Genomic DNA, 22,178 nt, shown 5'->3' with positions numbered 1-22,178 from the left:
TTGGGCAGAAAACAGGTAGGTGAATGCACTGGTTCAGGTGGAATTCCCAACATGACCTTTGGGAGGAATTTAGGATGGAGCTGAAGGGACATCTTTCTTCTTGTGAAATATAGTGTAAGGGGGGGATCTGCTATCAACTCACTGACCCATCTGGCTGAAGTTATGGCTACCAGGAATGCCATTTTCATGAAGAGGTGGGAGAGGGAGCATGTTGCCAACGGTTCAAAGGGTGGTTTCATAAGGGTGGAGAGGAAGGGATTAAGATCCCACGCAAGCGTGTGCTTTAGTGCTGGTGGAAAAGTGTTGAGTAAATCCTTTATGAAGCAAGTGATTGTGAGATGCATAAACACTGAGGTGCTGTCCACAGAAGGAAGAAAGGTGCGACTGCTGCCAGTTGCACCAATATATAGGTGATAGCTGGACATTTTGAGGGTGAGAAGGTAGTCCAGGACAACTGGTATAGATACAGCATTCAATGAGTGATGGTGGGCCCATAGCATGAAGCATCTCCATTTTGCCTGATAGCATGTACTGGTGGATTCTCTCCTGCTCTGAGTAAGGATTCACCGTAGCAGGATGAAGCATGCATGGTCCACCGTCAACCCCCAGACAAATACCAAGCTGTGAAGTGAAGTGGCTCGGCTTGGGATGCAAGAGTCTCCCCCGACTTTGTGTGAGTAGATCTGGGAGTGTGTGAAGGTGGATCGGTGTATGAGTGGAGAGTTGAAGAAGGTCCATGAACCAGAACTGTGATGGCCAGAATGGGGCTATGAAGATCACGGTAGCTTTGTCCCAGCGAACTTTGCGGATTACTTGCAGAAGGTGCGGAACGGGAGGGAAAACGTAGTGGAAGTCTCCTGTCCAGGACAGGAGGAGAGCGTCACCCTGCATGTCTTCCCCTACTGCTCCTCTGGAACAATAGAGGGGCAACTTCCTGTTCTCATGAATGGCAAAGAGGTGCCGTAGTTCTCGAAGAGGCACTGTATCATGGCACTGTGTAGCTCCCACTCGTGACAGACGTAGAGTTGGCTGAACGTGTTGACTAGGGAGTCCTCAATGTGTGTGAGGTACATGGCTTGAAGTGTTACATGTTTTTGGTGCACCAGTTTCAGGGGCAGATGAACTTGGAACAGAGGGAGGGACGCTTGGTGCCATGTGATTGTAGATGTACACGACTTCTGTGATGTTGTTGAAGAGGAGTTGAACATAGAGAGATCAAATAAGTGGAAGAAAGGGCCAGCATGGTCAATGGATCACCCGGAGCTGTAGCACATTTATGGGCATCCTGGCTTCCCAGGGCATTCACACACTCTGGGCTGTGTGGTGGTCTAGGTGGGCTCCCCAACCCATGAGGGAGGTGTCAGTTGTGATGGTGACCTGGGGTGTGGGTAGAGTGAAGTGGGTGCTAATTAAGACTTTGGAAGGATCAGTCCACCATGTGAGGGAGGCTCTGGGTAATGAGGCCTCTGGTCTGCATATGGTCCATGCTGCGTTCATAGGTGGAAAAGAGCCACGCTTGGAGGCAACGCATGTGGAGACATGAGTGTGGTATCACATATGGCTGAGGAGAGAGAGGTAGCAGTGGACCATGGTACCGGGCCTGCAAGGCAGGTCTGTAATGACAGACATCAGTGTTGTGAAGTGGTCCACTGGGAGGAAAGCTCTTGCTGTGATGGAGTCAAGCCATGCCCCAATAAACGATATCGTCTGCATAGGTGTAAACACCAACTTGTTCTCCTTGATGCAGATACTGAGATGTCAACAGCATGCAAAGGATAAGGACTGTGGCGGTTACTTCCTGGTGCGAAAACCCCATGAGGAGCCAGTCGTCAGACAGAAGAATACAGAGTATCTGCATTTGGGCCGTGACCACAGCAAAGACCTTTGTGGGCACATGTGGAGCCATTGCTATACCAAACAGGAAGATCCAAACCTGGTAATGGTGGTGTCCCACTCAAAAATGGAGAAATTTGTCATGGGCCGGATGGATATCTACATGGAAGTAAGACTCCTTCATGTAGAGAGCTGCGAACCAGGCTCCCTGGGGGAGGGATGGGATAACAGATGCCAGTGTTACCACTCAAAGGTCTAGAATGCGACCCTGCCATCTGCCCTTCTTTGGGATGAGGAAGTACAATGAGTAAAAACCTCATCTACTGTAATGATGTGGGAAAGGCTCTATGGTCCCCTTGAGGAGCAGAGTGTCCACTTCTTGTTGGAGGATGCATTCGTGAGAAGGGTCCCCAGTGGAAGTCGGGGTGGGAGCAATGAGGTGGAAAAGAGAGGAATTCTATTGAGTATATTTGATGGATGATCTCCAGTACCCAACTGCCATGTGGCAGTAAGAGGGAACTGGAAATGCATCAACCCTCTCAGCTGGGAACATGAGGGGATACACATGCATGTGTGGGGGTCAATGGACACTGCAAAGAAACACTTCCAGACTCAGATGCATGGTGCACACGCACATCCATGTGGGAATACACATAGGGACCATCACTGGAAGAAGCAGCTTCAGTTTCAATATATTTTAATCAGAATGTTGCACAAACTATTTTTTACATGCAAAAAAATGTGGTCAGCACTTAAAGGAAAGAGTAGCTAACTACTGCACTGTTCAGCAAACTAGGAAGCACAGGAGGAAAAGAAGCTAGAGTTTTAACCCACACGTTAACAAAGAACTTCCTCTGTTCTGCTTTGAAACATAGCCTTCCTGCTTTGACAGGTTAATTATGTCACTGATGGCTTTGCTGTCCATTTAATGTGCTGCTGGTGCTGTACTGACATTCTACTAAAATAAACAATGTTTAGACATACCTGATATGCCTGGTCTGACTGCCAGCAAGTTCTGGGAGATGTAAGCTGTGCATCAGACAGCAGTCGACAGACTAATATGGGGCCCTGAATGATGTGTATTAAGATTCTAAAACAGCAAACTGCTGCTGTCCTGGGTGCCCCCTGCCCCCATCCCAGATCCCTTTAGTGGCACAGACCAGCTGCATCTGCCTTGCCCCTCAGATACAGAGAGGCAATGCACTCCAGTTACTTCAGGGAAGATTTCTGCAAGCCTACCTTCACAGCATTATTCAAACATGTTTCTAGATGAATGTATACATACATGCCTGTGTCCACATGCCACTCACACATAGCTCCAACCACATTCCTCTTTCTGCATCACAGCATCCATGCTCTTCATCTTTCCTTCTCTCCACCAGCTCCATTTCCCCATCCTTACCCCTCTATAGCTCCCACCATACTTCTTCCACTCCACATCCCAATCTCCACCTTCCTCACAACAGCACAAATGCAGAACCCACATCCACACCCTCCTCTGCCTATTCCTCACCTCTGACGACATCTACTCCAACCATAGATTCATAGACTCTAGGACTGGAAGGGACCTTGAGAGGTCATCGAGTCCAGTCCCCTGCCCTCATGGCAGGACCAAATACTGTCTAGACCATCCCTGATAGACATTTATCTAACTTACTCTTAAATATCTCCAGAGATGGAGATTCCACAACCTCCCTAGGCAATTTATTCCAGTTTTTAACCACCCTGACAGTTAGGAACTTTTTCCTAATGTCCAACCTAAATCTCCCTTGCTGCAGTTTAAGCCCATTGCTTCTTGTTCTATCATTAGAAGATCATAGAATCATAGAATCTCAGGGTTGGAAGGGACCTCAGGAGGTCATCTAGTCCAACCCCCTGCTCAAAGCAGGACCAAACCCAACTAAGTCATCCCAGCCAGGGCTTTGTCAAGCCTGACCTTAAAAACCTCTAAGGAAGGAGATTCCACCACCTCCCTAGGTAACCCATTCCAGTTCTTCACCACCCTACTAGTGAAAAAGTTTTTCCTAATATCCAACCTAAACCTCCCCCTCTGCAACTTGAGACCATTACTCCTTGTTCTGTCATCTTCTACCACTGAGAACAGTCTAGATCCATCCTCTTTGGAACCCCCTTTCAGGTAGTTGAAACCAGCTATCAAATCCCCCCTCATTCTTCTCTTCTGCAGACTAAACAATCCCAGTTCCCTCAGCCTCTCCTCATAAGTCATGTGCTCCAGCCCCCTAATCATTTTTGTTGCCCTCCGCTGGACTCTCTCCAATTTATCCACATCCTTCTTGTAGTGTGGGGCCCAAAACTGGACACAGTACTCCAAATGAGGCCTCACCAGTGCTGAGTAGAGGGGAATGATCACATCCCTTGATCTGCTGGAAATGCCCCTACTTATACAACCCAAAATGCCATTAGCCTTCTTGGCAACAAGGGCACACTGTTGACTCATAAGATAAGGTGAACAAGTTTTCTGCCTCCTCCTGACGACACCCTTTTAGATACCTGAAAACTGCTATCATGTCCCCTCTCAGTCTTCTCTTTTCCAAACTAAACAAACCCAGTTCTTTCAGCCTTCCTTCATAGGTCATGTTCTCTAGACCTTTAATTATTCTTGTTGCTCTCCTCTGGACCCTCTCCAATTTCTCCACATCTTTCTTGAAATGCGGTGCCCAGAACTGGACACAATACTCCAGTTGAGGCCTAACCAGCGCAGAGTAGAACGGAAGAATGACTTCTCATGTCTTGCTCACAACACACCTGTTAATGCATCCCAGAATCACATTTGCTTTTTTTGCAACAGAATCACACTGTTGACTCATATTTAGCTTGTGGTCCACTATAAACCCTAGATCCCTTTCTGCCGTACTCCTTCCTAGACAGTCTCCTTCCCATTCTGTATGTGTGAAACTGATTGTTCCTTCCTTTGCACTTTGCATTTGTCTTTCTTAAACTTCATCCGGTTTACCTCAGACCATTTCTCCAATTTGTCCAGATCATTTTGAATTATGACCCTGTCCTCCAAAGCAGTTGCAAACCCTTCCAGTTTGGTATCATCTGCAAACTTAATAAGCGTACTTTCTATGCCAACATCTAAGTCGTTGATGAAGATATAGAACAGAGCCGGTCCAAAAACCATGGCCTTCTCTCTCACACCAATCCTCACCACCATCTCCACCCCTTCAGTGCCACCACTCTTAACCTCATGGACATCCCTCTCCTTCCCTTCTTAAGCTCTCTCTTTAAAAAGATCTCATCCATGACCTCTTTATCTCTTCCTCCTTTCAGCTCCCACAGAGACCTGGATCCCTTCATCTGACAGGGCATCTGTCCTCTCTGACACACCTCACCAAGGTATCACCATGGGCTTCTCCCCCATTCTGATGCTTCCAACTCCGCTCCTCCTCCTCCTCCCCATTTTTTCCTTTTTTGAGCAGCACTGCGTCTGACTCTTCTCTCCTCCTCCACGCTGCTGTCTCCTATAGTCTACTCCTGGCTCTCTTCCTGCCCTCAGTCTCCCACACTTACTCTAGGTGACTTCAGCTTCCATGCTGATGACCTGCTGATCCCTTAGCTTACATTTCTTCACCCTCATTTCTTCATTCAACCTGCAGCTCTGGTGCAACACTGCCATTCACCAAAAGGGCCACTCACTTGATTTGGTCTTATCCAACTCCCTCTCTGACCTCTCTGTTACTGAGTTTCTCCACAGTGACCATCAACTGGTCTCTTTCAAAATCACCCATTAGCCCCCACACTCACACCTTGCTCTCAGCCCTGTCCTCCCTTCCCTTTCTTCTACTGATATAGTTGATGACTCTCCCCATGCTTTGTTCTCCTTCACCCTTAATCTTTTTACCTCTCTCTCCTTCAGCATGTCCTTCAGAGGATCCTCCTCATACCCTCATACTCTACCGTGGTCTCCTCCCTCTTCTATATCTTATAGCTGGGTAATCTCATCTGCGAACATGAATTCAACTACATTTCTATGTGGATGACTCATAGATTTCTCTCTCTCTACTCCAGACCTGTCTCCTTCTGTCCAAATTAAAATCTCAGCTTGTTTCTGTGACATCTCCTCGTGGATACATAGCCATCAGCTCAAACTCAACCTGGCTAAAACACAGCTCTTAATCTTCCCTCCTAATTCCAATTTGACACCTACTGTCTCATTCGTTGTGGACATCATCACCATCCTGCCTACCATTCAGGCCCATAAACTGGGTGTCATCTTCAGCTGAGTTATCCCTCTAGGTACTCACATCCAGGTTATGCTTAAATCTTTCAGAATCTTTTTGCATAACATTTCTTAGGATACAGCATTTCCTAACCATCCACACAGATAAAACTTTCATCCAGGCTCTTATCCTCTTGCTTCTGAATTACTGCCTCATCCTTTTCTTTGGCATTGGCAAATGCAATCTTGCCACTCTAACATCCATTTAGAATGCAGCTGTGAAGATCCTTTTCCTAGATCATCACTTTGAACATGAAACCTCTCTCATTGCATCTTTGCTTGCTCTCCTCTATCATATCAAATATAAGCTACTTGTCTTCAGATTCAAGGCCCTTCATGACCTATCCCCATGGTACCGATCATCTCACATTCAGGATCATAAGATCGACTCCTGCCTCTACTGAGCCAATGATGACAGCCTACATCAACCATTTGTTAAATTTTCAAACAAGCACCTTCATACTTTCTCCCATGCTACCCCTCAGACTTTGAAGGAGCTCCCTGTAAACATCCACAAAACTAACTCAACATCCTCCTTCAAATTTCTCCTTAAAACACTACTCTGTCATAAAGCCCACAAAAAGTGTGACATAGTTAGGATGCTAGTGTGCTCAGACCACAGCCTACCATGCTGACTAGTATCGGCTCATTGTTTACTTGTACACGCTCACTGGTTTGGCCGTATACATCTGTTGCCTCTTGTCTAATAATTAGATTATTTTTCTTCTGACAATGGGGTCCTGGTCTTGACTGGGGCAACTATGTGTCACGATAATACAAATAAATAATAATATGCATAATTAATTCCAGAACTAGCTCTGTAAATATACATTAGAAGGAACACCAGTTTATCTTAAGACAAATTTTTGTTTTACACAGTAATGCTGGCAAATTCTTGAAACTGTTCAGAATTAACAATTCCATAAAGACTTTTAGAAAAACCATTAATTTCAAAATGCTCTTAGAGCTATTCTGCATAAATCAGTGAATATTACCTAACAACGTGCCAACATTTTGACTAGATATAATGAAGCATCTTAAATCTAACCTTGTTTGCTTGATCAGGTGAGTATCTCGGCCAAGAAGATGCTAAGACTAGTTTTCAAGGAAACACAGAATAGTTAAAACTGAATTCTAGAAAAGAAGGCTGAGCTACTGGAATAATTACAGAATCACTTAGTCCAACCCCCCATGCATACTGAGTAAACTTAGGCTATACCTAATAGGTGTTTGTCCATCCTGTTCTTCATATTCCAATGCTTAATTATCTTTACAGTTAGGAAGTTTTCCTAATATCTAAACCTCCCATGCTGCAGATTAAGCCCATTACTTCTTATCCTACCTTCAGTGGATACAGAAAACAACTGATCACCATCCTCATTATGATAGCCTTTAACATATTTGAAGACAGTTATCAAGTGCCCCCTCAGTCTTCTTTTCTCAAGACTGAACATGCCAACTTTTTTCTAACCTTTCCTCAGAAGTCATGTTTTCTAAATCTTATCATTTTTGTTGCTGTCCTCTGGGCTTTCTCCAATTTGTCCACCTTTCTTAAAGTGTGGCATCCAAAACTGGACAGAGTACCTGAGCCTGAAGCCTCACCAGTGCTGAACAGAGTGGAACAATTACCCCTCATGTCTTACATATGAGTCTCCTGTTAATACATGCCAGAATTATAAAAGCTTTTTTTGCAACTGCATTACATTGTTGATTCATTCAATTTGTGATCCACTATTGCACAAATCCAAGGAGTATGGGGAAAAAAGCAGGAAGAACTGCAAGTATTAGTATATAAGCCAAATTATAACTTAATTGGCATCACAGCAACTTCGTGGGATAAGTCTCATGACTGGAATATTGGCATAGAGGGCTATAGTTTGTTCAGGAAGGACAGGAAGGGTAAAAAGAGAGAAGGTGTTGCATAATGCATCAGGAGTATATACACTTGTTCTGAGGTCCAGAAGGAGGTAGGAGGCAGACCAGTTGAGAGTCTGTGGGTAAAGAGTAAAAAATAGGGGTGACGTTATGGTAGTGGTCTACTATAGACCACCAAATGAGGAAGAGGGGGTGGATGAGGCATTTCTATAACAAGTGACAGAAATACCCAGAACACAAGACCTGGTAATAATGGGGGACTTAACTAATCAGACTTTCTGTTGGAAAAGTAATACGATAAAACACAAAATTTCAAATAAGTTCTTGGAATGTATTGGGGACAACTTTTTTCTCCAGAAAGTAGAGGAAGTAACCAGTAGGACAGCCATTTTACACTTGATTCTGACCAACAGGGAGGAATTGTTTGTTAATCTGAATGTGGAAGGCAAACTAGGTGAAAGTGATCAGGAAATGACAAATTTCATGATTCTAAGGAAAGGAAGGAGCGAGAGCAGCTTAACAAAAAGGCAGATTTTAACAAACTCTGAGAACTGGTGGGTAAAGACACATGGGAAGAAAATCTAAGGGAAAAAAGAGTTCAGGAGAGTTGACAGTTTCTCAAGGAGACAATATTAAAGAAACAACTGCAAACTATCCCAGTGCCATGGAAAGATAGGAAGAATAGCAAGAGGAGCTCTTTAATGACCTGAAAATCAAAAAGGAGACCTACAAAAAGTAGAAACATGGACAAATTGCAAAGGAGGCATAAAAAAGAATAGCACAAACATGTAGGAACAAAATCAGAAAGGCTAAGGCACAAAATGAGTTATATCTATCAAGAGACATAAAAGGCAGTAAGAGGAAGTTACTCACCTTGTGTAGTAATGATGGTTCTTCAAGATGTGTCCCCCTATGGGTGCTCCATTGTAGGTGTGCTTGCATCCCTGCGCTGCTGATCACAGAACTTCAATAGTCATGTCCATTAGGCTCACACAGGCACGGTCTCCTCTCGTGCCGTGCCACGAGGCTAGCCAGCGCGCACGAGATAACCCTCCTCAGTTCCATCTCTACTGCAGAGTCATTGACAAGAACTCCAAAGTAGAAGGGAGGAGGGTGTGTTTTGGATCACTCACAGGGATACGCATCTTGAAGAACCATCATTACTGCCCAAGATGAGTAACTTTCTTGTGGTGCTCCATGGTAGGTGATTTCTGAGCAGTATCCCTACTAGGGGGCTGGGACTTCAGAGTCGGGTCAGTTACAGATGACAGTACTGTGGAGCTGAAGATGGAATTGGAGGCAGAGTCACCAGTGATCACATAGTGTTCTGCAAAAGTGTGGACGGATGCCTAAGTTGCCGCTCTACAGATCTCTGAGACAGGGACATCCTTGAAGAAGGCAACAGATGAGGAGATTGACTTTGCAGAGTGTGTGAAAATAGAGTCTGGAGGGGTCATGTTGTGAGCTTGATAACACTGTCTAATGCAATTTGAGACCCACTTAGACCGCCTTTGGGCTGATATTGTAGATACCCAGTGACCAGAGTGTAGACATTGAATCCTTCAGGGTGCAAAGGGAGGCATCAGTCTTCTCTGCAAAGAGCTTTGTGCTCTCAAAGGAGAGGTTCTCAACAGTTGACTGCACCTCTTTTGGAAAACCCAACGGAGAGCCATGACGTTTGTTGCATCACCGTGGAGATGGACCTAGCTGCTTTGTCTGCCGCATCAAAGGCAGATTGCAGCAGTGTCCTTGCCACTACCTCTCCCTTCTATATAATGGCCTTAAATAGGTCATGATATGACTCTGGCATCCCCTCAATAAAAAGAAGACTGAGGGGGGATTTGTCAACTGTCTTCAAATACGTAAAGGGCTGGTATAAGGATGTCAGTGATCAATTTTTTCCCATGTCCACAGAAGGTAGGACAAGTAGTGACAGGGTTAACCTAAAACAAGGAAGGGTTAGGTCAGATGTTAGGAAAAACTTTCTAACTGTAAAGATGGTTAAGCACTGGAATATGTTACTATGGGGGGTTATGGAATTCCTGTCACTGGAGGTTTTGAAGAACAGTTTGGACAAACATGTCACAGATGGTGTAATTTACTTGGTCCTGCTATAGGCAAGGTGCTGGACTTGACTTTTTGAGGTCCCTTCCAGCCCTACATTTCTATGATTCTGCAACCCCCCAGATCCTTGTCTGCAGCACTAACACGGTGTTCTCCATTTGCATTCATTCATCTCCATTTTTCCTTCCTAAGTGTAGTACTTTGTACAGTTCTGTATGGAATTTCATCTTTTCAATTTCAGATCAATTATCAAATGTATCAAGGTCACTTTGAATTCTAATTCTGTCCTTCAAAATGCTCCATCATCCAAGTCATTAATGGAATAATACTGGACCCCGGACAGACACCTATGAGACCTCACTAGATATGACCTGAGAATCTGATAGCGAACCACTGATAACTAATGATATTGATCAGAGGGGTAGCCGTGTTAGTCTGGATCTGTAAAAAGCGACAAAGAGTCCTGTGGCACCTTATAAACTAACAGACGTATTGGAGCATAAGCTTTCGTGGGTGAATACCCACTTCGTCAGATGCATGTGGATACTGAGTAATGCGTAATGATAATTTGTAATTAGTTTATAATGATAAACATTAAGATTTCAGCTAACTTCTACAAGAAACATACCACTAGAAAGTGAAGTAAAGAAGTCCAAATGGTGAAATCAAAAATGGAACTAAATTAGTTCTATCTGCAGAACTACACTGTGTAAGTATTATTCACTGACAAAAACCTTCATTAACGCAATTAAGGTTGCCCAGAGTTATCTCATGCTGTTCCAGAAGGTCAAGTTCAGCAAAATTCAAACCTTTGCAAATCAGGAAATACAGAATTAAGGTACATGCCAATGCCGCCTTAACTCTGACCGCCTAGAGCTGGCAATAGTCACTGGAAATGATCTGAATGCACTCCAGATGCATTCACCGTATTAGGTGTAGCTGTGCCGAATGGTGGAAGCAATAGCTGGAGCAGCTTGGTAGAAGTTTAATTATGATCTGAGATCTTCCCAACCTTAACTATCTGCTGCATAGGAGACTCAGAGACATGGTGAGGCCCATTATTCTCAATTAGATGGTCTCAACTGAATGGGAACACCTCCTGCAGATGAATACAACCAGAAACAACAGCTCTGAGATGTGTTAAATGCTCCTTTTATGTCAGTGGTTGTTCCTGTCCCCTCTCCCCAGTGCTGGAGAGATTGTGATATGCATCAAGCACGCCCATTCTCAACTCCTCATCCCAGTCTCAGCCGTGAGTTCGCTGTATATTCTCCCACCTTGCAGGTTCTCGGCTCTCCATCCAGAGGTGCAGGGCTTCCCTAGATACTGGCTCACTTGGAGAGCAGGGAGAGGTGCTCAGACACCCTTACAGGGACAGGTCCCTCAAATCCCAGTTCATTTGAATTGGAGCAGAGAGAGAGGCTCAGACCCTCCAAAAACCTAGTTCACAATAGGGGGTGGGGAGTCACACCCACATAGATGAGCTGCCCCCCCTCAGCATATACACAAGGAGGCAGGCCCCCCCAGATCACAGCACTCACACAAGGAGCCAGGCAACCCAGATCCTGTCACATACACATAGGTGGGGGGGGAGAACACAGTCCCTTCCCCTCTGATCCTAGCTGACACACCACACCCGTGTAGGGAGAAAGCAGGGCTAAAAGAACCCTCTGCCCCAACTCTCCCCCAGTCACCCTGCCACTCACCTGCATGTCTTGCTTCACTCCCACTCTTCGTTCCCAACCTCTCTCCTGAGCCTCCCATCCTTCCTTCCCTACCACACATCCCCATTTTATCCCCTTCCCCTCACTGCAGCCCCAAACAACTCCCCTTCTCCCCCCAAACTTGTACAATCCCGAATCCTTCTCCCCTCCTAACAAGCATTCAAATGTCTAATTCCCTCATCATCCAAATATTTTGATTATATTCACTCAAAGTTTAAAAAATAAAATAAAAACAGCCAAACCAAAAAACCCCAAACTCCCACCCTGACAAAGGCAGATTTTAGCAATATGCCTTCAGACCTTTTCCAGATTCCTGCCTTAGGTGGGACTCAAACTGACACGGGCTGGATGGATCAGGTTCACAGGTGACTGCTTATCCCCTTCACCTATACAAATGTCGAATACATATGGAAGAAAACTTTGGAAAAATACATAAACCTTAAGAAAAGCTGTTTAATTCAGGGACTGTATCTTGGGAACCCCTTGGTAAACTGACCCCAAATTTGGATCACTAACCCTACCCCTGTGTCCCGATGAGTTCAGACTCAGTACATCTGAAGAACTGGTGTAGAAAAGAAAGGTGCCTTTTTACTCCCACTCTCCAAGGCTGGCTGGAGGGGGGGTCAGAATTTAGAGATGCTCATGGTCTCCTCTAAATGACGATCTATAGAGGTCCCACAGGGATTTTTGTGTTGATCCATAATCAGAAGAGTGCTCTGCCTCTTCCTGACATGACTCCTTCCCCAGGGTCTGGGTAGAGTGCATGATAGACATGGACTCTATATCACCTGTGGATTCCCTGTCAGGCCAGAGCCATGGTTGAGAATCTGTCCCAATCGCTTCTAGACAAGGGATGCTCTTAAACTAAATACTGACCTGTTGTCAACAGTCCTAATGAATTAAGGCAGACCAAGAAATTAGTACAATATATTTACACCATATAACAGAAAACTGAATTCACTAAATTAGAGCTGCTGGATTAAATACAAAACAAATAAACCCTTTCATTAAAGTAAAAAATTATTTATGTTACTTACAAAATAAACTCTGCATAAATTATAGAGTATTGCTTCTTTTAAATTATACCAGTAAAAGAAAAAAATAAATAAAACCACATGAAAATGTTTTGTCCTTTCCCTTCTAATAAAAGGCACAGCATTCAATAACATAGTTGACATACCGTAATCTTCCATCCTGAGCAGCTGCACCCCCTGCTATGATTTTTGTAATGAAAATACTTGAGTCATCCCCAATGTGTGGGTTGTCCGTACCACCTGCAATGCTAAAGCCAAGCCCTGAATTTCCCTGAAAAATAAATATCACTTATTTGCATAATTTTCTTTTATAAATTAGTAGGGTAAAAGCAAATCAGGAGAGAAAACATCTTATGTTTTATCAAACAGATGTAATTCCACTCCTAGTGGAATGCTGAGAATATATTATGTACTACAGGATAACATTTATTTTTATTATTTTGGAAAAAATGGTGAGAAGCTGACATGCCTTTCAAAAATAACAGAGAAAGTTTCTACTATGGTGTAAACTCAAATTTGTGCATCACTACAGGAACAAGTGAGATTGTGTCAATGTTCATGTTAACAATAACAACTAATCAATAATAGCTACTGTGGTTTCCTCTTTTGAGACAAAAGAATCCATCTGTTGAAAAACTGTTCCAAACATACACACACTGCAGGAACTGGAATGTCTGATTCTGTGAAACACCTGATATTTTGTTGAAATGCTACAAATTATAGACTTTCTTATCCCGTAAACCCTGGAGAAATCATGTGCTTATTGTTTTCAGCAAATATCCTTCTCTCTTCCTTTTATCGTTTCAAAGGGGGGAAAATGTGAGAAACATAAAACATTATGAATGTTAAAGTATATGTTTTAAAGCCTGATCTAAATATACTCTATTTGATTTAAAATAGCAGCTCACTGCTGACTTGCCTATATTACTGTCCTAAACCTTCTGTGGTTCACACTACAAAATTGCTGTGCTATAAAGTCACACTGTTAGAAACTTTCTTCAGATGCTTCCCCACCTTGCTCTATCAAAGCATCTCAGTCTTACACTAACACAAAAGCTGTTTCAATATCTGTCTTCTGCCAAGTAGAGTAATCATGGCCATATGGCTGATAGTTTTATAAAGTGGATAAATGAGTGGACTAGACCAAGAACACTTCTGTTTCACTTGTGAACGCAGTCAAACTAGAACAAATGTTGCAATTATGCAGCTCAAAGAGATTTTAAAAATTCTCAAATTGAGAGAGTGCAGCTCATCCTAGAGCAGTGAGCTGATCGCTTTCCACCTGCAATGCACATTAACCACCAACACCATGACCTCTCAAAATAATTAGCTACTGCAGCTACATCATTTGTGTCTCTATAACATGTTGGTATTTCCAGTCACTAATGTATTAATATTTCAGTTCATTTCAGATTTATTTTTAAGGTAAAGGAGAAAGTACAAAATCTTTCTATTAATTTTGGATTCTTTTGTACGCTATTTTACCCAAAGATGTTTCTTGCTCTCTACCCCCCACAAATCCTCCCAGGGGACAAAAGGGAAGTAAACAGTTTGCACCACAGATGAAATTGTGAATTTCCTCTATTTCCCTTGCTTTAAATCACCACTCACCACATCAAGACATCATAACAGAAATAAAAAGTATCATTTCCTCATTAAGATCTGAACTGAAATTCATATTCTAGAGTTTGTCAACATTACTGCTTGAATGAGAAGGGTCTCTGTTGAACCCCTCCATTTCTGCTGACTGATTACAAAAGAGGCTAGGTGCCTTAACAAAATCTGGGTCTCCCACTCAGTGCTATTTACTGAGTACTACTACTCTGCTAGATTTAGTGTCTGTTTATTTTATTTGTCATTTACAAGTAAGCTGCAGGGCTTGTTTGACAATGCTATGGCTCTAAGTGGAATGCAAGCTCATGGAAGGACAATGGAAATTACAACAATGACAAATGAGTTTTATTGTTAAATATGGACTGCTCAAACTGTTAACAAAAATCGCCAGAAAACTTGAGCACAAAAATATCTCTGCAGTTGCCATATACACTGCTCAAGTCTTAGAGAACCTGGAATGCATACAGATGTCAAAATGCTTGTTTTAACTGCATCATAAAGGGCCATTAGAGCAATGTGTATGATAATTGCAGTACCAGTTTCATGCTTAAGGTTTTGAGATTTTTTTTTTAACTACTTGAATTTTTCACAGTACTCAAATGGCAGAAAATCTCAAAAACAAAATAAAACTAATTTATTTAAATTAAATATATTGCCAGAGCACTGCAACAATACAGAGTCAAATATCATTTAATATTACAGTTTAGATTTTCAGTCTACAATGTAAAGTACAATACACTATACTGTTAATGAATTCTCTGTTATTCTGTTAAAATGTTTATTAGCTAGGTAGATAAGGAAATCAAGTCATGACAACAAAGAACCTAATATATATCTCAAAATGTTTGGTTTAACTGCAACATCTAAGAATTTTTCGTCTCACCCAAGCTAAAATACAAGAGCAGTTGGTACACAGACTTCAGTACTTCTACCTCCTATACCCGGGCTCAATTTGCAATTAAACAGGTGCCAGGGCTCAAGCAATCTTTTGACTTTCATAACTGATGAAGCGAGCCCAGGGTTACCGGGGCTATGAACTTCAAGCTTAGAGTTGCTGGGGCTCAGCCATTGCAAGCCCTGACACGAATTAAGCACTGGTCTATAGTGTACTGATATAATTATCAAAACTCACAAGACAGCAATTTTGGAATGGCTATAGAAGTTCCAGCTCAATTATCAAAACAGTATTTAACAAGTATTAAATTAAGAATATAAAGTGTGTGCAAAAGCAATAAAATGTGTGTGCCTTTCATACTCACTACTCAATACATTTCATATTTAGGTTAAATTAATAGATCTAAAAATAAACAGTATTGCTGTTTAACCGCAGGAAATCAAGAGGCCAATCTTTCAATATACAAATAGTATGAATTTCCTTCCAAATACAATTTATGGGAAAGCATTTAGAATATTACCCTTTCAAGTGTAATTTCTTCATATTCATAATCTGCATCCGTGCCATTAACCTAAACGAAGGAAAAAGAAAAAGGTTCTGTAGAATTTTCCACTCCACATAGCACAGAACATTTGCTCAGTACTCTGATGGCTTACTCCCATCTCTGCAGATTGATTCAAAATCCCCTGTAAGCTTGTATGCATCCCAGTATACCCCCTGCTCTAACCACTACATTGTGTGCCATACACTCACTTGAAATCTGAGTTTCAGCCAGGCTGATTTAGATTTAAGTTTTTAAACCCCCTTGTGTAGCTGTATGCATGTTAAAGATATGAGTTCTACATACTTTGGAGTAATAATCTTCTTTAATGACTTTGAACAAAATGAAAAAATCTCTAGAGATGCTAGAGATTAAATTATTTATTTTATGTTTAATCTAAAGAGATGCTGAGACCACCATTCTTGCCACTGTACCTATTCCTGCTAAGTGGCAGCCAGGAAATGGCAATTCTGCATACTATTTGTCACTGTAAACTAATAAAAATACTTAAACTTTTACTCAACATTCACAGTAATATTTGTCATTTATTATATATTGTAAACAAACCTTCAATAAAAAGAGGAAAATAAAACAGAATGTTTTGTAAGTTAAACTTAAAACTCAAATATTCTTTCAAAGTTTTGTTCCAGGATTTGGTGTAGCATGTTTCTGTCTTTAGAAATGAGTTGCAGTTAAGAGGAAAGCTTCCTCACCCCAAGATGAGATGCCTGCTACTGTCTGTGTTGGAGTTGAAATCCTGTGCCTTTCTTGGAATGTGAAAACCCATTAACAGTTCAGTGGAATTTGGCAGTAGCTTTTTGCTCCTGTTGCAGTGGTAGGGATGCTCCAAGCAATGTCTTCAAAGCAGCTGTGTTGCTAAGCCAGTGTCTGGCAAAATAGCATAGCTTTACCCTGTTGTCAGCAATAACAGCTCATTCAAGTTAGGCTTGGATTTCCTTTGGATTTTTACAAGAATACCCATAGTGGCCCAACTTTCTATAAACATTAATGTTACTGTCTTAATTTTCCAACCCAGAGTAAAAGCCTCCTGGTGTCATAGGTCTAGGAATAGCTCCTTGCACATAACAACACAGTTTTATTTCTGGTACTAGGCTATTTCCTCTATTTTTTCTTCTTATCACCATCATGGAGTTTTATGGGTTACTGTACCTTCTAATCAACATCAAGAACCCTTACCCAGTGTCCGTCTGCTTTGGCCACAATGGTTTTTAGCTACTAACTGGTGGTGCCTTCACCTGAATGTTTATGGCAATCAGGAACCTCATCTTACCTCCCCATATAGTTTCAACTATCCCCAAATTGGTGTTTATCTCTATGATTAGCCTGATACCTTGTACATATACTCTGTACTCATTGCCAGTTGTTTACTATTACCAACTACTTTTGAGTACCATTTGGCACAGTTAGCTCTACCTTGTTTTCCAGTTTCTATTACCAACTGCCCTCTAGGTGCCTCTGTCAGTCACCTACTGAAATTTGAATACTGGTCTTTGTCACATTTATCTTGTGTTTCCCTTACTGGAAATAGATGATTTTATCTCACTTCTATGACCGTTTTGTAATTCTTTTTCATGCCTTATTTGATTCATTTAATTTGATAAGTTGGACACAGGGGTCACTCCCTTTACTAACAACTGCCTGGATCTTCTGATCTCAAAGCAATACTGTCCACAACTTCTGGCCTCATTTGAAGTCCAATTCTCTGATCACATTTTAATTTTTCTCTGTGTTTAAACAGTTCATTCCCACTTCATCTGACTACAGAGGTTTAAAGCCACTTAAGCACTGATTCTGATAAATTCAAGAATTAATCCTGTAGTCTGTTGTACTCTCTTTTCCTGCTAATGCCAATCCTTGAGTGAATTCAATTATATGAAGGCATGGGTGAGGACTTCATCTTACACTGCATTGAGTAAAGTAATGTGTGGGAGTGATATAAAGAGAAGGAAAATTCAGATTAAAAAGTAATACCAAATTTATAGACATCATAGGCAGATGGAAGGTTTGAGTTGAAGAGTAAGCCAAAGAGGAGGAGTTGTGTTTGAAGATGATCCTTTTGCCCAAACGAAGCACTGTTTAACATTCAGCTGGCTGAAGTTGAGACAAAGTCACAACTTTCCAGGAGAGTCAGGATTCATTAAAAGGTATTGAAAGATTTGTACGACATTGACAGCTAACTAGTGTAGGACTGAGATCTTATTACTTGTTCCATGAACCATGTTGTTTGAGTCTGCTTCTAAAATTGTCAGTTTAATGAGCAACTACTTGTTAATGCCAATTCCTTGTTGCAATACAAGATGTTTTCCTCTACAATATTTTTAAATAGGTTAGTCACAGTTAATGCCATTTTCAAAGAAACTATATTAAGTTCTAACTGTAATTTTACTACTTTACTTTCAATTCCTTCATAGCTGATTCATTACACAGATGTTGCCACTTCTTTAGTCTTGTTCCATTTCTCAAATCTGGGTTCAAAGATGCCCATTCTACAGAAAGCGTATCACAAAGTTTTGAAGGATTTGATCACCACAAGATCACAAGGCCTATCTTTAGCCTTAACTTTGCTAGATTTTATGGTATTTAAAACAGTATTCTCATCTACTGTATTACTTGTTTTCTATTTTGGAGGTTTCAGAGTCTTGCTGTACAGTTTTAGATATCTTTCTTTTGTAGCCATTGTTTTCAAGACATTTGTAAAGGGACTTTTTCCTATACTCATGTTTCTGGTGAATGCTGCAGAACTCTGTTCTGGTATTACTCATAATTCAGCTACACAGACAAATACCATTCTGACATAGACAATAATGCGGTTTAAATTTTCTTTTTCCTACTTTTCTGGTGTCTGCAAATATCAAGACTATGTCTGTAGGACACTACAGATTAATTAAAAAATTTTACTAAAAACATATGACTATTATTTTGGTTATGTTCTTATAGATTCCTATTGGTTTATCTTATTGGCCATGTATGTAGATCAACTATTTAAAGTATATCTCCAGAACCTACCAAGAGCTTCTTTTTTATTTTAATTTCAAAATTGAGTGCTCACATTAACTCAGTTGGTAACTTGTCCATTTTACTCGTTGAATATTATAAACATTTGATATTTCACTCCTTGGCTAAAAATCCATGAAGTACTTTTATTAGAATATACTACTACTGTAACGTTCATCTCACTAGGCTTCCTCCTCCCTCGGTGCTCTACACACAACTAACCAAATTGCTCAGATATGGATATTCTCAAGGTTAGCCATTACTTTCATATCTGTGCTAATTACTGACGTGTTCAATTAAGTTTAACATTTATCAGTGGATTATTAAATTCCACACACCATTTTATCTGCACAATCTACTTCATGTGTATCATGATCATTGCATTCTATTAATAATTTATCATTAGCTTCCTTCTTTGCCTCCATTTTCTGGGTATCATGGATTTCCTTTTCTTCCTTGAAAAGCTCTTCCAAGAGACAATTGTTTTTAAATATTTTGGATTGTTTAGATTTTAGTTGATAGTAATGAATATAAATCATAAGTTAGGAATTGTAGAAAATTAATAAGAGAAGTCAGCAGAAACCTATCCCTAGCAAAGTTAAGGACAATAAGGATTTTTTTAAAAATATATTAGGAACAAAAAGAATCCTGACAATACTATTCATCCATTACTTGATGGAAATGGTAGAATTATCAATAATAATGCAGAAAAGGCAGACATAGTCATTAAATATTTCTGTTCTTCATTTGGGAAAAAATCAGATGATGCAGTCTCATCATGTGGTGATAACACACTTTCCATTCTATTAGTATGTCTGGAGGATGTTAAACAGAAGCTACTAAAGACAGACATTTTTAAATTAGCTGGTCCAGATAACTTGCACCCAAATCTTAACAAGCTTAAAAGAGCTGTCTGAGGGCATCGCTAGATCACAATTGTGGTTTTCACAATTCAAGAAGGATGTTGATAAATTGCACAGGGTTCAGAGAAGAGCCACAAGAACCCTTAAATTATTAGAAAACATGCCTTATAGTGATAAACACAAGGAGCTCAATCTATTGTGCTTTAACAAAGAGAATGTTAAGAGATGACATGATGATAGTCCAGGAGTACCTACATGGGGAAATAATATTTAATAACAGGCTTTTCAGTGTAGTAGAGAAAGGTATAACATGAGCCAATGGTTGGAAGTTGAAGCTACACAAATTCAGATTGGAAATAAGGTATACATTTTAGTGAGAATAATTAATCATTGGAATAATTTATCAAGCGTCATGGTGGATTCCCAATCACAGACAATTTTTAAATCAAGACTGGATGCTTTTCTAAACAATATGTTCTAGGACTTATTTTGGGGACGTTCTATGGCCTGTGTAATAAAGAAAGTCAGACTAAATTATCATAATGGTCCCTTTGGGCCCAATCATCTAATAATCTAGATTTAGTTGTTGTTTTAACATTAAGTGGATGACTTGAATGCTAAGTCAATTTCCATTGCTACTGAAACACTGTTTTCTTCTCTAATATTATAAAGCCTCATGGCACATTAAATTGGCTTTCAGGATACATTAATACAAAATAGTAATTACTATCTTCAGTGCATTTCCTATATTCTTAACATCCTAAAAATCACAGCTTGAAAAACATTAGCTAAAACTAAACCCTTCCATAACACCTATGCAAAACTGTCATCATATAAAAAAAACACCCAGCATTTGTAAACACTGCCTCAGCACAGTTCCTGAGATACCCTATACTTAAAAAGCAAAGTAACTGTGGTAACTTGGCAATTTAAAATAAAATGGTGACCACAGTACTGCATGTATATATTCTTCATTTAAAATGTGAGAGACAGCAGTACTGATAATTATTTGTTCTTAGTAGAAAAATGTATACAAACTTAAAGGCTAGGATTTTCACAGGAGTCTACTGTCATAATTTCAAAGGTTTAAGGCCAGAAGAGACCATTAGATCATCCAGTCTGACCTCCTATATAGCACAGACCATTACACTTCATCCAAATACCCCTGTACTAAGCCCAACAAGTTTAGACAAAAGCATTTTGATCCTCAGGAGTCTAAACTGTGTGCCGAACCCACCACTCACACAGGCCTTAGACTTTCTAACAGAAACTGGATCAAAGCATATTGAACATATGCTCTAGTTCAAACAGAAATTATTTCAGGGAAGTCCTACAGCCTGGATTCTAGCTTTATTTATTGGCTACATCTACATTGCAGACCTCTTGTGGCAGTTTGTAATATAAATGTAGCTACACACCACAGTGAAAAGTAGGCTGCGTCCACACTGCTGTGTGTAGCTAATCAGGTCAGGGAAAGGCAGCAAGAAAAGACTCAGCAGAGGGGAAGTTGCTGGAACCTTTCCCCACTGCCTCCCTTTGCCAGAGTCTTTCACTGCAGCAGATAAAGAGTCCGGCAGCTTCCCATTACTGGAGTTTTTCCCTGTGGCAGGGAAAGGTTCTGACAGCTCCCAGTGCCTCCCACTGCTGGGACTTCAGAGTCGGATCAGTTACAGATGACAGTACTGTGGAGCTGAAGATGGAATTGGAGGCAGAGTCACCAGTGATCACATAGTGTTCTGCAAAAGTGTGGACGGATGCCTAAGTTGCCGCTCTACAGATCTCTGAGACAGGGACATTCTTGAAGAAGGCAACAGATGAGGAGATTGACTTTGCAGAGTGGTGAAAATAGAGTCTGGAGGGGTCATGTTGTGAGCTTGATAACACTGTCTAATGCAATTTGAGACCCACTTAGACCGCCTTTGGGCTGATATTGTAGATACCCAGTGACCAGAGTGTAGACATTGAATCCTTCAGGGTGCAAAGGGAGGCATCAGTCTTCTCTGCAAAGAGCTTTGTGACCTCAAAGGAGAGGTTCTCAACAGTTGACTGCACCTCTTTTGGAAAACCCAACGGAGAGCCATGACGCTTGTTGCATCACCGTGGAGATGGACCTAGCTGCTTTGTCTGCCGCATCAAAGGCAGATTGCAGCAGTGTCCTTGCCACTACCTCTCCCTTCTATATAATGGCCTTAAATAGGTCATGATATGACTCTGGCATCCCCTCAATAAAAAGAAGACTGAGGGGGGATTTGTCAACTGTCTTCAAATACGTAAAGGGCTGGTATAAGGATGTCAGTGATCAATTTTTTCCCATGTCCACAGAAGGTAGGACAAGTAGTGACAGGGTTAACCTAAAACAAGGAAGGGTTAGGTCAGATGTTAGGAAAAACTTTCTAACTGTAAAGATGGTTAAGCACTGGAATATGTTACTATGGGGGGTTATGGAATTCCTGTCACTGGAGGTTTTGAAGAACAGT

General features: G+C 41.2%; 1 protein-coding gene across 8 annotated transcripts in view; it reads right to left on the bottom strand.

Moving 5' to 3' along the window:
• The window catches only part of DLG1 (discs large MAGUK scaffold protein 1), a 740,792-nt gene that overhangs the window by 134,632 nt on the left and 583,982 nt on the right, over positions 1–22,178 (bottom strand). For all 8 annotated transcript variants that reach the window (XM_045030010.1, XM_045030012.1, XM_045030020.1 and 5 more), the window contains 2 exons: positions 15,803–15,853; positions 12,920–13,044 (listed from right to left, as the gene is read on the bottom strand). In XM_045030010.1, the coding sequence (XP_044885945.1) occupies positions 12,920–13,044; positions 15,803–15,853 (176 nt within the window). The remainder of the gene's footprint in view (positions 1–12,919; positions 13,045–15,802; positions 15,854–22,178) is intronic.

The sequence above is a fragment of the Mauremys mutica genome, chromosome 9, assembly GCF_020497125.1.
Source record: "Mauremys mutica isolate MM-2020 ecotype Southern chromosome 9, ASM2049712v1, whole genome shotgun sequence".
Taxonomy (NCBI): Eukaryota; Metazoa; Chordata; order Testudines; family Geoemydidae; genus Mauremys; species Mauremys mutica.
This window is presented reverse-complemented; position numbering and strand designations above follow the sequence as displayed.